The 13,043-nt window shown below is 48.6% G+C and overlaps 1 protein-coding gene across 1 annotated transcript in view; it reads right to left on the bottom strand.

The window, feature by feature from the left end:
* The window catches only part of ADAM11 (ADAM metallopeptidase domain 11), a 33,080-nt gene extending 20,577 nt beyond the window's left edge, over positions 1–12,503 (bottom strand). Inside the window, exons 1-2 of the mRNA XM_036755928.1 lie at positions 12,072–12,503; positions 11,300–11,478 (exon numbers count right to left, since the gene is read on the bottom strand). Of these exons, the coding sequence (XP_036611823.1) occupies positions 11,300–11,478; positions 12,072–12,138 (246 nt within the window). The 5' untranslated portion in view covers positions 12,139–12,503. The remainder of the gene's footprint in view (positions 1–11,299; positions 11,479–12,071) is intronic.
* Positions 12,504–13,043: the final 540 nt, after the last annotated feature.

Raw genomic sequence — 13,043 nt, 5'->3', positions numbered from 1 at the left:
TCCCCTCCCACCTTCGCCAGGACCTTGCCTCTTCAATTATCCTCTTTCTTGTACATGTCGTCCTTCTTCCCCCTGTACCTTTAAGCAAAACCACTTCTCTTTGCCATGACAAATGTTCTCATCCTGTTTCTCTCCTTCCATTCACTGCCAAATTCTTAAAGGTGCGGTCTATACTTGCTACCTCCATTTCCCGACAATCCATTAGGTCCCTAATCCTCGAAATCTGGCTTTTGTCCCTGCCACTCGACTAAAACTGCTCTCTGGAAAGTTACCAGTGACCTCCTAATTACCCAATCCAACATCTTTTTATCTGCTCTCATCCCTGATGACCTTTCAGCTGCATTCGATACCATGGACCATTCCTTTGACCTGCCCCTCCCTTGACCTCCAATGTCCCCGTAAGTATCCCGGATCTCTTCTTACCCCTCTGACTTTTACTTATTAATTCCCTTTGAGGCCTCCTCTCCCCCCTCCCACCCTCTCCCTGTGCTATACCCCAAGACTTAGTCTCCAGCTTCCTGCCCTTCTGTCTCTAAATCCTCTTCTTGGATGACACCATGACTTCAGCTATCACTCATAAATGTTTCTCTGCAGCCCCAGTCTTTTTACTGGGTTCTAGACCTACATCTCCAGCTGTCTACTATAGCTTTCAATTTGCAAGACTTGCTATCACCTCAAATGCAACTTTGTGTTGGATGTGATGGCAGGTCCCAAAGCAAACTTATCTTCCTCCCTTCAACATCAGCCCCGCTAGGGTTCCTGACCTCCCTATTTATATCAACATCACCTTTATCCTCAGGGCCTTGGAGCTGTCTCTGATTCTTTCCTCGATCTCACCCTTGACATCCGATCGATTTTTTTAATTTTTTAAGATAAATTTTTATCGATAACTTTTCTTTTTACGTTGACCAAATTTCCCCTTGTATCGCCCACCTCTTCTTCAAAAGAGTCACCCCACATAGCCAAGAATATTTTTAAAGGAAAAGAGGTTTCTATTTCTTCTATACAATATGACTAATATGAAAGTATGTTTAATAGGAACGTATATGTAGAGCCTATATTGGATTGCATTCCTTCTTGGGGAGGGGGAGGGAGGAGAGGGGAAGAAAATTTAAAACTTATAGAACTGAATGTTGAAAACCAAAAATAAATAAATTAACTTATTTTTAAAAAGAAAAAAGGCAGAGGAAAAAAAGAATCAGCAATATTGATCAATATACTACAAAAAATTGAAAATATTTGCAACGTTCGACACATTTGGACCCCCATCTCTTCAAAGGAGTGAAAGGAAGTGTCTTCTTACATAACACCTAATCAATGAATTACCAAATCCTACCAGTCCTTCCTTTCCACTCCTAAGACCACCAATCTAGTCGAGGCATCTATTACCACATGCCTGGCTTATTAAATCCACTTTCCCACTGCTCTCCCTGACTCAGCGTCCTTCCTTCTTCACATGGACTTGGCATATCTTAGAATGAGAAGAGAGGTCCAGAGGTCATTTCAAGCCCAAACTAGTCCAAAGTCACACAGTTCGAGGTGAGATTTCCTTAGTATGCTTTATCTCTATATTTCAATGGTTCTACCACCTCATTAATGAAGTGTTCTATTCCCAGGGCAGATTGCAACCCATCCATTCCCCATCTGATGGGATTCTCATCCACCTCTTTCTACAAGCCCCCAGAGAAGGGGGATGAGCAGGAAGCTTTCCCTGAGTAATTTACCTCATACATACATTCTAGGGGCACAGTAATTTGCATGTTGTCTCCCCCATTTGAGTGCAGGCTCCTTGATAGAGGGGATCATGTTTTTGCCTTTCTTTGTATCTCCCGTACTTATAACAGCACCTGGCACAAAATAAATGTGCTTAATAAATGCCACTTGACTTGATTTGTAGAATCTGGTTCTTTTTAACAATTTGGGGATACCCTGAGGTCCTTGCAAACAGGGCTTGTTCCGCTCACAGTATTTGTATCCCCAGGGCCTCAAACAGTGCTGGGCATGTAAAAGCCCATGATAAATGCTTGTTGGCCGATTGGCTGATACCGGTGAGTTATCCTTTAGTCTCCCTATGTGATATGCCCACCTCCCAGACGCTGCATCTGCTTTCCAAGGAGCACTCTAGTCCAGTCTGGAGAGGCTCAACACCAGCATGATGATCGGCCATCAGACGATGAATATCGTGGCCAGGGTAATCCGCAAAGCAGATTCAAATACAGAATGGCCCCCAGACCCTCCCGTGTCTGCTGCGATGGCAGGAGAGTAGCAGAAAATCACATACTCCTCAGACCATCTGCAGATATAAAGTAAATCTTTGCTATTCTTCATGCGTGATCTTTGTCCAATGACCAAAAAGTTAATAAACTTTATGAGAAATGGTACTACATCCAAATGAATATTCTTATTATGAAATCCATACACCTAAAATATTACTCTCCCATGGGATAGGTCACCTTCACCCATTTAAAGAATTTCTACGGCTCTCCAGTACCTCTGTCCAGCATTTAAGGCTCAATCTGGCACCTGTGGGGGGGGCAGATTGTGGAGGGCCAAGGTATTTGAACTTGATCCTGGTTGGTGCTGGTAGAATCAGATAATGTAAGTCTGAATCCTGGCCCTGCTATTCACTGCCTGGGTTACCTCGGTCAAGTCACTTTTTTTAACCTTTGAGTCAGTTATCTACAAAAAAGAGGGGTGTTGGATGAGATGACCCCCGAGGTCCCTGTAAAGCATCCAAAGATAATGTGCGCGCATTCACTAGGGAGGTACTAAGCAAAGCAACACATTAGCTTCAAGGGGAAAAAGTCAACTGACAGGGAGCATCAAGGAAGGCTTCCTGGAAGAGGCGACATGTGAACTGGGTTTTAAGCAGACAAGGAGGAAGTGAGAGGACAACTCCAGGATCACAGATTTAAAGTTGAAAGGGATCTTAAAGGCCATCGAGTCTGACCCCCTCATTTTACAGATGAGGAAACCGAGGCAAGGAGAGGTTAAGCGACTTGCCCCAAGTTCGCACAGGTAGAGTCAGAGATAAGATTTGAACCCGTGTCTTCTGTGTCCAAAGTCGGTTCTCTTTTCACTGTACCATGCTACCTCTCTTAAAGCAAGGGGAACATGGCTTGATTATGGAAACATGACAGCACAGCGGACAGGGTTTGACTGTAGCACATTTCAATCAAGGAGAGACAGAGACACAGAGAGAGAGATGGAGAGAAATAGGGAAAAACAAAGCAAGGAAGTGAAGGGGAGAGAGAGAGAGAGAGAGAGAGAGAGACAGAGAGAGAGAGACAGAGAGAGAAATAGGGGAAAAGAAAGCAAGGAAGTGAAGGGGAGAGAGAGAGGGAGGGAAGGGGGAGAGACAGAGAGAAATAGGGGAAAAGAAAGCAAGGAAGTAAAGAAGGAGAAAGAGAGAGACAGACAGACAGACAGTGGTAAAGATATGGACAGAGAGACAGAGACAGAGAAGTAGGGAAAAAGAGAGAGAGGAAGAAAACAAGGAGGGGGAGGGAGGGAGAGAGAGACAGACACCAGGTGACACAGGAAGAGAGACAGAAACAGATGGAAAGACAGAGAGAAGTAGGGAAAAAGAGAGAGAGGGGAAGCAAAGAAGGAGAGAGAGAGACAAAGACAGAGAGACAGAGATACACAGGGAGATACAGACAGAGAGACAGAGAGAAGTAGGGAAAAAGAGGAAGCAAAGAAGGACAGAGAGGGAGAAGGAGAGGGAGAGAGAGAGAGAAGGAGAGGGAGAGGAAGATGGGGAGAGAGAGAGAAATTGGAGTCATTGTCATAGATGAAATTGCCTAAGGAGAAAATGTTGGGGAAAAAGAAACAATTAAAGAGAAATAGGAAAACCTTGGGAGTGTCATGTTTCTAAAGACAAGAGAAGAGTATCTAGTTGTAGGGAATGGTCATCAGCCTCAAAATCTGCCAAGAGGTCAAGAAGGATGAAAACTAAGAAAAGGTTATTGGATTAGGTGAGCAGGAGATCACCAGTGACCCTTAAAAGAAGAGTTTCCATGGAGTGGCTCAGGTAGAGGCTAACTGCAGTAGGTGGAAGGCTGAGGCATCATTTATGTTAGTTCAGCCATGAGGATGACAAGAGACACAGGACAATAGTTGGATGGTATAGGTGAATATGAAAAAGCCAGGAGAGATAGGGGCAGTCAGAGACAGGGAGAGAGAGAGAGAGAGAGAGAGAGAGAGAGAGAGAGAGAGAGAGAGAGAGACAGAGAGACAGAGAGAGAGAGTGAGAGAGAGAGAGACAGAGAGACAGAGAGAGACAGAGAGAGACAGAGAGAGAGAGTGAGAGAGAGAGAGACAGAGAGAGAGACAGAGAGAGAGAGTGAGAGAGAGAGAGAGAGAGAGACAGAGAGAGAGAGAGAGAGAGAGAGAGAGAGAGAATGCATGAAAGAGGAGAATAGAGGTAGGACCTAGCAGGATGTGGAAGGAAGTGGGATAGAGGACAAAGGGAAAGAGATTGGCCTTAGGGAGATGTTGAGATTCTGTGACTGGAAGGGTGGAGGACAGAGAAGAAGATGAGTTGTAGAATGGAAAGACATGAGACTTGGAATTGTAGGATCCTAGCTCTGAGAGACAAGGTCCTAGGATAGGATGAAAGTACGTACATTGGTGGAAGAAGGGTCCATGTGACCCTGGGCAAGTCACTTAACCTTTCCAGGCTTCAGTTATGTCATTTGTAAAATGAAGGCATCCGACCCAGTGACCTGGGAGGACCCTTCCAATTCTAAATCTCCATGCTAAGAATAGAGGAGAGGAGCTTGAGGGAGCTCAGGGTTGGATGAACTCCAGCTTCGTGAACAAGGTTAACTGTACACGTGGAGAACTGGACAGAGGCTGGTTGAGAAAGAGAAGAGGTTTGGATGCAATGGAGAATCACATAAAAAATCTATTTACCACCTGTGTCAACTTAAACAAGTCACTTAACCTTTATGAGCCTCCATTCCGTCCAGACTTGACAAGCCTCAAAGGTCTCAATCTATGGTCCTATGCCTAGATGACTTCTAAGAACCCTTGAGTTCTAAGAACTATAACCCCAGGAACCACCTGCATGTGCTAGAAGCCAATGGACATGGAAGCCAGAGAGGGCAGGGAAAAGGTCAGGATTCAAAATCCTGGTCTTTGGCAAAAGAAATCAATACCCTCTGACTTATGGCATTCACATGGTGGTGGCATTGGTGGCACAGAAGAGACTCCAGATGTCCCGGGGGTCGTTGGGAAGCTGTCCCCTGTTTCATCACACAGACTAAATCCCAGGACAACCCAAACCTCACTCTGAGGAATAAGCTGATGGCCCACTTAGCCACAGACACAGAAAAATGCCAAGACAATAGAGGAACTTGGACAAGCTTCTGGCGATGAGAAGTGACCTATATTTCTGAAGACAAAGTCACCTCCCTGCAGGGTCGCAGTCTCTGAAGGGAAGGGGACTTTGGGCAGCTGGGTCACTTGAAAGAATCAGGGACAAGATGGAGAAAAAGGTAGTGAATGGTCTGTGAACGCAGCTGGGGCTGGGGATTTCTAAGCCCACTACAAAACCACATTCCTAGGCTCTTCTTGGCACTAACCACCCTCATTTCTCTTCATCACTAAACTCACCTAACCCAGACGTTGCATCTCTTGATATTTCATCCCTGACACCAAGCCCCCACCCATGAGGCTGACTCCTCACAATTCCTGACACCGAGTTCCTCGATGTTAAACCCTCATCCTGACACCAAGATATCATCCCTGATACTGAACCCCCATCCTTGATACTAACTTCTTACTATTCCTGACACTGACCCTGTCCTCTCTGAAAATGAATCCCCATTCTGACACTGAGACCTTCATGTGCTGATACAGAACTCCTATGTCTGATACCAAAGATCCCCATTCATGACACTGAGCTCCACAATCTTTGATACTGAACCCTGTTGTTTTTCAGTCATTTCAGTCGTGTCCAACTTTTCATGACCCCATTTAGGGTTTGCTTGGCAAAGATAGTAGAGTGGTTTACCATTTCCTTCTCCAGCTCATTTTAGTGGTGAGAAAACCGAGGCAAACAGGACTTGCCCAGGGTCACACAGCTAGTAAGTGTCTGAGGCCAGATTTGAACCCAGGAAGATGAGTCTTCCTGACTCCAAGCCTGGCACTCTATCCACTGAGCCACCTAGCTGCCCTACTGAACCCTACCTGTGGTGTTTCACAAGTAAAGACATCACCCTTGTGGTGTCACTGGTCCTCTTTGAGAATGAAGGATGGACTACAACAATCCCTTATACTCCTTATCCCTTCCCAATCTCAGACCTGAGCACATGTCAACAAGAATGTTGAGCCCAAAATGGAAGACGGAGATGAAATCTTCCTCTTCAACTAGAAAACCCTCTTCTCTAGGGCTCAGCACTGTCCTCCTCTATCTGCCCCAGCCTTTAGATAAGACAATGCATGCACTGGAAATCTGGATGCAGAGCCCAAAGGCAATGCCTTCCCTGACACTTCTACTCTTCCCACTTGAGGTCTTCTCTCCTCTTATTTTTCCTCCTCTGATCCAGCCTGTTTCTTTATCTGTATAGTGGGACAACTGGTCTACAAGAACTCTGTAAGTCATCGTTTCATACATTTATGAATGGAAGGGGCCTCAGGCATTGTCTAATCTAATAGATGTGTGCATCTGAATAGATGAAAGCAAAATGGAGCAGAAAGAGACCTAGAGACCTGATTTCTAATCCTGGATCAACCACTAATGTGTCACAACTCACTATGTGACCTTGGACAAGTCAATTCTCTCTAGGCTTCATTTTCCTCATTCATAAAATGGTCATCATTAGATAATGGATATGAAAGTTGTGCTATGTACAGCACCCACAAGGTATTGTTATCAGCACACTCTCAGGCCAATGATTTTGCTATTGTCCATTCATTCATCCATGTCCAAATCTTTGTGACCCTGTGGATCATCACACTCCAGGCCCTTCAGTCCTCCATTTTTGTCCATGGGGTTTTCTTGGCAAAGATACTGGAGTGGCTTGCCATGTCCTCCTCCAGCTCATTTTTCAGATGAGGAAACTGAAGCAAACGGGGTTAAATGACTTGCCCAGGGTCACACAGCCAATAAGTGTCTGAGGCCAGGGGATCACCTTTTTTTTTGTCAGAACTCTCCATCTTGGGTAACCCTGAACACTGTAGCTCATAGTTTCATCAAGCGCTACGAGAGCCTCTCTGCCACAAGGCAATGATCCAGGAGGCTCAGGCCAGTGATACCAAGGGGTGATAGAACTCCCTGGCTTCACGCATGAGGATGTATAAGGAGACAGATAGATTGGGAATACCAGGTACACACCATGGGTATGGAATCCAATCTCTCCCAGACTAGTCAGTATGCTCTCAGTCTTGAATCCGGTCACCCCAATTGAGTCCAGTCCCTTCCTAGAATCCTCTTTGGCTCCCTGAAAAATCTGTATTGCCTTCCTACACTTAGTCCCCTGCCAACCTAAGTTTTGGTCAGACTTTCTTCAGCCCCCTCAAACTCCTGAGGTAGCAAATGTTGGTAGGTAGTTCCTGAGAGCCTACTCTGATATTAAGGTAAATGGTATCTCAAGCAGCTCTGGGATTCTCTGGGTCCTGGTTCTAATCTAGTTCCCCACTTCCACCGATGTTTCACAGCTAACTGCCTGCTGATGCCATCCTGTCTGGGAACGATAGAGCTGGAAGGATACTCCCAGGTCATCTGTATAACCATCTCATCTCATAAATGAGGGAACTGAGGCTTGGGCTATGAGAAGCCATCTGCCCAAAGGCACACAGTGAGTTAGTGACAATGCCAAGATTCTAATCCAGGTTCTTTGACTCTCGATGGAGCCCAGGGCCACATCAAACTATATTGACTCATTTTTGAATCATACACCTCCAAGGCAACATGATACAATGGGAAAAGAGGCTGGCTTTGCAGCCATCAGAACTGGGTTCAAATATTGGCTCTGCCTCTTACTACCTCTGGGAGGTTAGACAATTCATATGAACTCCCTAGCCTCAGTTTCTTTGTTTATAAAATGAAAGGATTGAATTAGATTCTAGCTATAAATCTGTGAAATTATGATTGACAGAGCCTGGTTAGTCCAACTTTTCCATTAAAAAAAAGGCCAGATTTTAGAATCACATACTTAGGCAGAATCAGAATTCAAATCCAGGTCTCTTGACTTGTAGGCTACTATTATTTTCAATATATCACACTGCCTTCCTTCTCCTCCTTTTTCCTTTGGTCTCCTTTTCTTTCACACACATGCACACACATACACACATATGCACACACATACCACACACACAGCACACATACCATATACACACATACATGCACATACACACACACACCACACACACCACACACATAATATACACACACCACACACACATACCACACACACACACCACACACACACACACACACACACACACACACACACACACACACACCACCCTTGAGCCCTGTGCCTTTAACAGGGCCTGGGGTTCCTTCAGTTTGATTACCCTTACCTATCTACTCTCAACATGTACTGCCCCCCACATGCTGTCAGTCAGTACCCCCAAGCATAGATGTTTACATGGGACCTTGAATACTGCCCAAATAATGTACTATTCAAAGGGCTATTAAAGACCCAGTGTTCACATCCTTCATCCTGTGGGCACTTAAACCTCAGGGTCCACCTCTGACCAGGTAACTTACAAGACAGAATCTACATGGGTGGGTGGGGGGCTTCCCCCAGCAGGCAAACTTGGATGGCCTCCCCTTGCCCATTATTCTCTGAGTCTGGCAGGGGCTTTGAAAACCTGGGAGACAACAAAAAATGAAAGGAGCGGAGGAGCAGGTCCCTTCTTTCCTCAGGAGGGAATAAAGAATGGGAAGGGGCCTCAGGCTGAGGATTACTGCCCACCTCAATCCACATGGCAGCCTGGGTTGGAAAGGTCAAAGGGGAAGGAACCGAAAGGGGGGAAATAGATGTGTCCTGGGCAGGGCTGGGTATTTTGAACGATGCCCTCGCCTCCTCAACAAGACCATAAGCTCCCCAAGGGCAAGGGAAAGCAAAGTATTATATTTCTAGCCCAAAATATTTGACAGGAGAGGAGCCAGGGGGTTGGGCTTCCAGTCTCTTCCTGGCCCCAATCCCTTAGCATCTCCTTGAATCCAGTGGTGTTCTGGATGGCAAGGGGCCCTGGAAGGGGCGACTTCCACTCTAGATTCATAGCCAGGTGTAGGGGATAGAGAGTGGGCTCAGCCAGGAAGACTTGGGTTCAGATCCCACCTCAAATACTAGCTATGTTAAGGAGTCTTTTGGCCTCAGTGTACCCCATCTGTAAAACGAGAATACAATAGTACCTACTTCAAAGATTATTGTGGGGATCAAGTGAAAAAATGTATATAAAACACCTTGTAAAGCTGAAAGTCCGACATAAATGTAATAAGCTATGATTCTCATGTCTCAGTATACCCCAATCCCCAATCTCTTTCTCACCATATATACTTTAGATAAGTACTCAGAAAACTAGGTTGAGTCAAGAGTCTCCTTAGCTTTGGTGTCCCTGTTTCCACCCCCCGCCCCCATCTGTCTTCCTTCTCAAGTCTGTCTCTCTTTCTGCCCTCCAACCAGGTCAGCCTCCATAGGAGCCGAGAGTGGCAGCCTCTGGGTTAGAGAGCTGGAGGAATGCCACCTTGGCCCAAGGGACATAGAGGTCAATATTCTCCATTTGCCATCCTCATGCCTCCCCCCACCGGCTTTTTCAGGGGGACTTGGTGTGCAAGTGAGGCCAGCACACCAAGGAACAAGGAGCCGGGCATCCAGTGTCCCCGCTTCCTTCCTAAGCCCCCAGACTGAGGGCTCAGGAGCCAATGTGTCTAGCCCCTTGTTCAGGTCATCTCTCAGCCCTCCCTCTCCCCTCTCTTTCCCCCTCCCCAATCCCAGGAGACCAAAGTAGAGTCTGACTAGACCCCTTTCCTTCCTCTCCACTTCCCAAGCTCTCAGGACCATTAATCTATCCCCCTTCTGCCCCCCTCCCACCACCCTGAGTGATGGTCCATCTATTATGCATGTTGCCTTCCTGCTCTATTCCATCTCCAGTCCTCCCCCTCCTTCTACCACATCCCCCCCACCCTCCCCATTCCCCTGTTAGGGCTTTTAACCAAATACATTAGCCAGGGACAGATGCCAGACTGACATATGTCTGTAATGGGTAGTCTCCATTTCCTACTTCCCCTTTCCCCTCCCTCAACATATATCCCCTCTGCCCTCCTTCCCCTTTCGTGGCCCCGGGCCTCAGCTACACCCTCCAAGTCCTTCTTCAGGTTTGTATTTCTATATAGCTGGTCCCACCCAATGTCTTCCATAAGGCTTTAGCCTCCTCCTTTTCAGGGTCTGGTACCTGACCTCTTCCCCCAAAGCTTCAAGATTGCCCAGCACTCCAAATGAATATTCCGTCTTGGTGGTTATTATTCACACAATATTAATTAAATATTAATTACAATTAATCTCCTTCATTCCTAACCTTCCTCTGAGACACCCTAGGGGACAGCAGCTGAAAGGGAGCTAGGTGGGGGTAGGAGGGCTTGGCAGGCAATGGTTTAGCTGGGGATCTCGAAACACTTTCTAGACACTGACCTCTTCTTCTCCACACTCTGCCTTCAATGAAGGAAGGAAGAAGGACTGACAGGTCCCTCCACCCTAGAGTAGGGAACCAGAAATAGAGCTGAGATGTCCTCAGGGGGATTTCAGAGCCAAAGAAAGAACCCAGAAGTTTTAGTTCTTGATTCAAAGTTTCTCTCACCACTACCCCTCCCCTCCCAGACCCCGACCAGGTCCAGAGTTAGCTCTATTTGGTGACAGAACTGTCCTCTCAAGGAAAAGGAATTTGGAAGCCTGGAAAATGGGGTATATCAGAGAGACTGGGGTGGAGAGCTTGGAACTTAAGTGATACCTCCCCCTCACAACCAAGTCTTTCGAGCACTTAGCTCACCAGGGCAATTGGAGATGAGTCGAGAGAGCTTATCGGATCCAGCTATTCATTAGGTCTTCCCAGCCTCCTGCCTTGCAGGCCCTTAAGCATCTCCCTATAGAAAGGGAAACTGAGGCCCAAGAAAGGCAGGGCCTCAAGGGTTGAGTCAGTTCCTGAGAAGAGCTGGAATGTTCAGCTTCTCCTGTGGGTAGCTTCACTCCCTATGTCCCTTATCCAGGAGTCTAGGGAATCAACTCCTTTCCCCCAAACTTGACATCCAGTTAACCCTGCTCCCTTCCTAATGTACCCCACTCACCGGGCCCCCAGGTGGTTCCTTTCGAGCTCTGGTGTCCAGCTCTTGCTTGCTGATTTCTCTCCCAGAGCTCTCACCCACCAGGCGGCTGGGATGGGTGACCTCAGAAACATGCAGCTCCCTGTCCCAGGGCTGTTTGCCCCACTGCAGGGCTCCTGTTGGCCCAGCCACCCCACCAAGACCTGCAGAGACAAGGCCACCTGCTAGAGGGGGAAGCGACCACAGTGGGGGACAGGGGACAGGAACTGGGACGGATACATGAATAGAATGATGGACTGCCCAGAGCCTCAGGGTTGTGGTGTCACCTGTGGAGACCTAAGGAGGTAGGGTCACCTACTGAGAGAGAATGGCTGTGATGGGCAGTAAGCAAGGATGAGTAGGGAGGGACCAGATGGGCCCTCCTCCTTTATTCCAGCCCAAGCATCACCACAGACCCCCTTCTCCAAGGTCCCATGGGGGGAGCTGGGAAACCTGGGCATCCCAGCAGGGGGGTGGCCGTGGTAGGAAGACAGTTTGGATGGGGACAGGTGGGTGGATGGCTCCCTGGCACACCTCAACCCTCCTAAACTCGATGCTCCCCCCACACACACTGCAGAAAAATGTGGATGCAGCAAAAATATACTGCAATCTGGGGGGGGGGGGCAGGGAAGACGTGCCGGGGCTGGAGAAGAGGAAAAGGGCCTGGCCGGGGCCGGGGGCTGGGGAGTGGGGTACGATCATTTCGATCAGGGCCCTCCGATTGGGACTGGGGGGGAAAGGGTGGGGGGACACTCACCAGGCTGTGGGAATAGAGCGAAGAAAACGACGAAAGCCACCAACACCCAGCGGAGCATCCGACTCATCTTTCCCTCATAATCTCCCCGGGTCGGGGGGCTGAGGACAAGGAGCGAGATGCCCGGCTGGGGGGCCGGGAGGTTGGGGTGGGAGCCACCCGGGGGAGAAGGAAGGCGAGGGTTGGAGAGGGGGGTCGCTGCCTCTGCTGTCTCTCCCAGGCTGGATTGGGGTGGGGAGGCTGGGATTTGAGGAGCAGGTGAGGGGAGGTGGGAGGGGGGCAGGGGCCGGGTGGCCGCCCCCAGAGCTCAGGAAGAGGGAGCCGTCTCCATCCCCCTGCGGCGTGAGCCCAGTGTTAAGAGCCGAGCTGGGGGAGCACGTGAGGAGAGAGCCCGCCCCCCCTTTCCCCTCCCCCTTCTTTCCTCCTCCCCTCCCCCGCCCCGCCCCGAACTAGAACAGGGGCAATGCCCGGCCACCCGGGCAACCGGGACAAAGCCCAGCCGAGACACCACGGGAGGGAAAGGACAAAGAGAGAGAGGCGGCCGCCCAGCTCCCCTCCCCCTCGGCCCCCTCTGCTTCCCCAGTGTCGGCTCCAGGCTTCACCCGACCCCTTCCTTTCCCTCCCCAGGCACCCGGCTTCTTCCCAAGTCCAGCAAGCAGGTTCGTAGGGCTGGGGATGGCTCTTCCCTTCGGCCCCCAGAGGTGCCCAGGCCATGTGCCAGGAGCCCCTCCTGCCCCTCATCAAAGGGAAGGTCATTCCTTCCGCTTATCTACCTCTGCCCAAGTCCAGAGACAAGAAGATACTCCACTGTCCCCCATTAGGGGACCCAAGCCAAAACTGCGCTCTAAAAGGACCCAGATACTATATAGAGATAAGTTTGGGGTGGGGTGTAGAAGAGAGCATACCCCTAAAAGTAGAGGAAGACTGGGTAGGGCAAGGGTTTGAGTAGGAGAGACATCCTCACCCCTCTTCATC

This window comes from Trichosurus vulpecula, chromosome 4, assembly GCF_011100635.1.
Source record: "Trichosurus vulpecula isolate mTriVul1 chromosome 4, mTriVul1.pri, whole genome shotgun sequence".
Taxonomy (NCBI): Eukaryota; Metazoa; Chordata; class Mammalia; order Diprotodontia; family Phalangeridae; genus Trichosurus; species Trichosurus vulpecula.
This window is presented reverse-complemented; position numbering and strand designations above follow the sequence as displayed.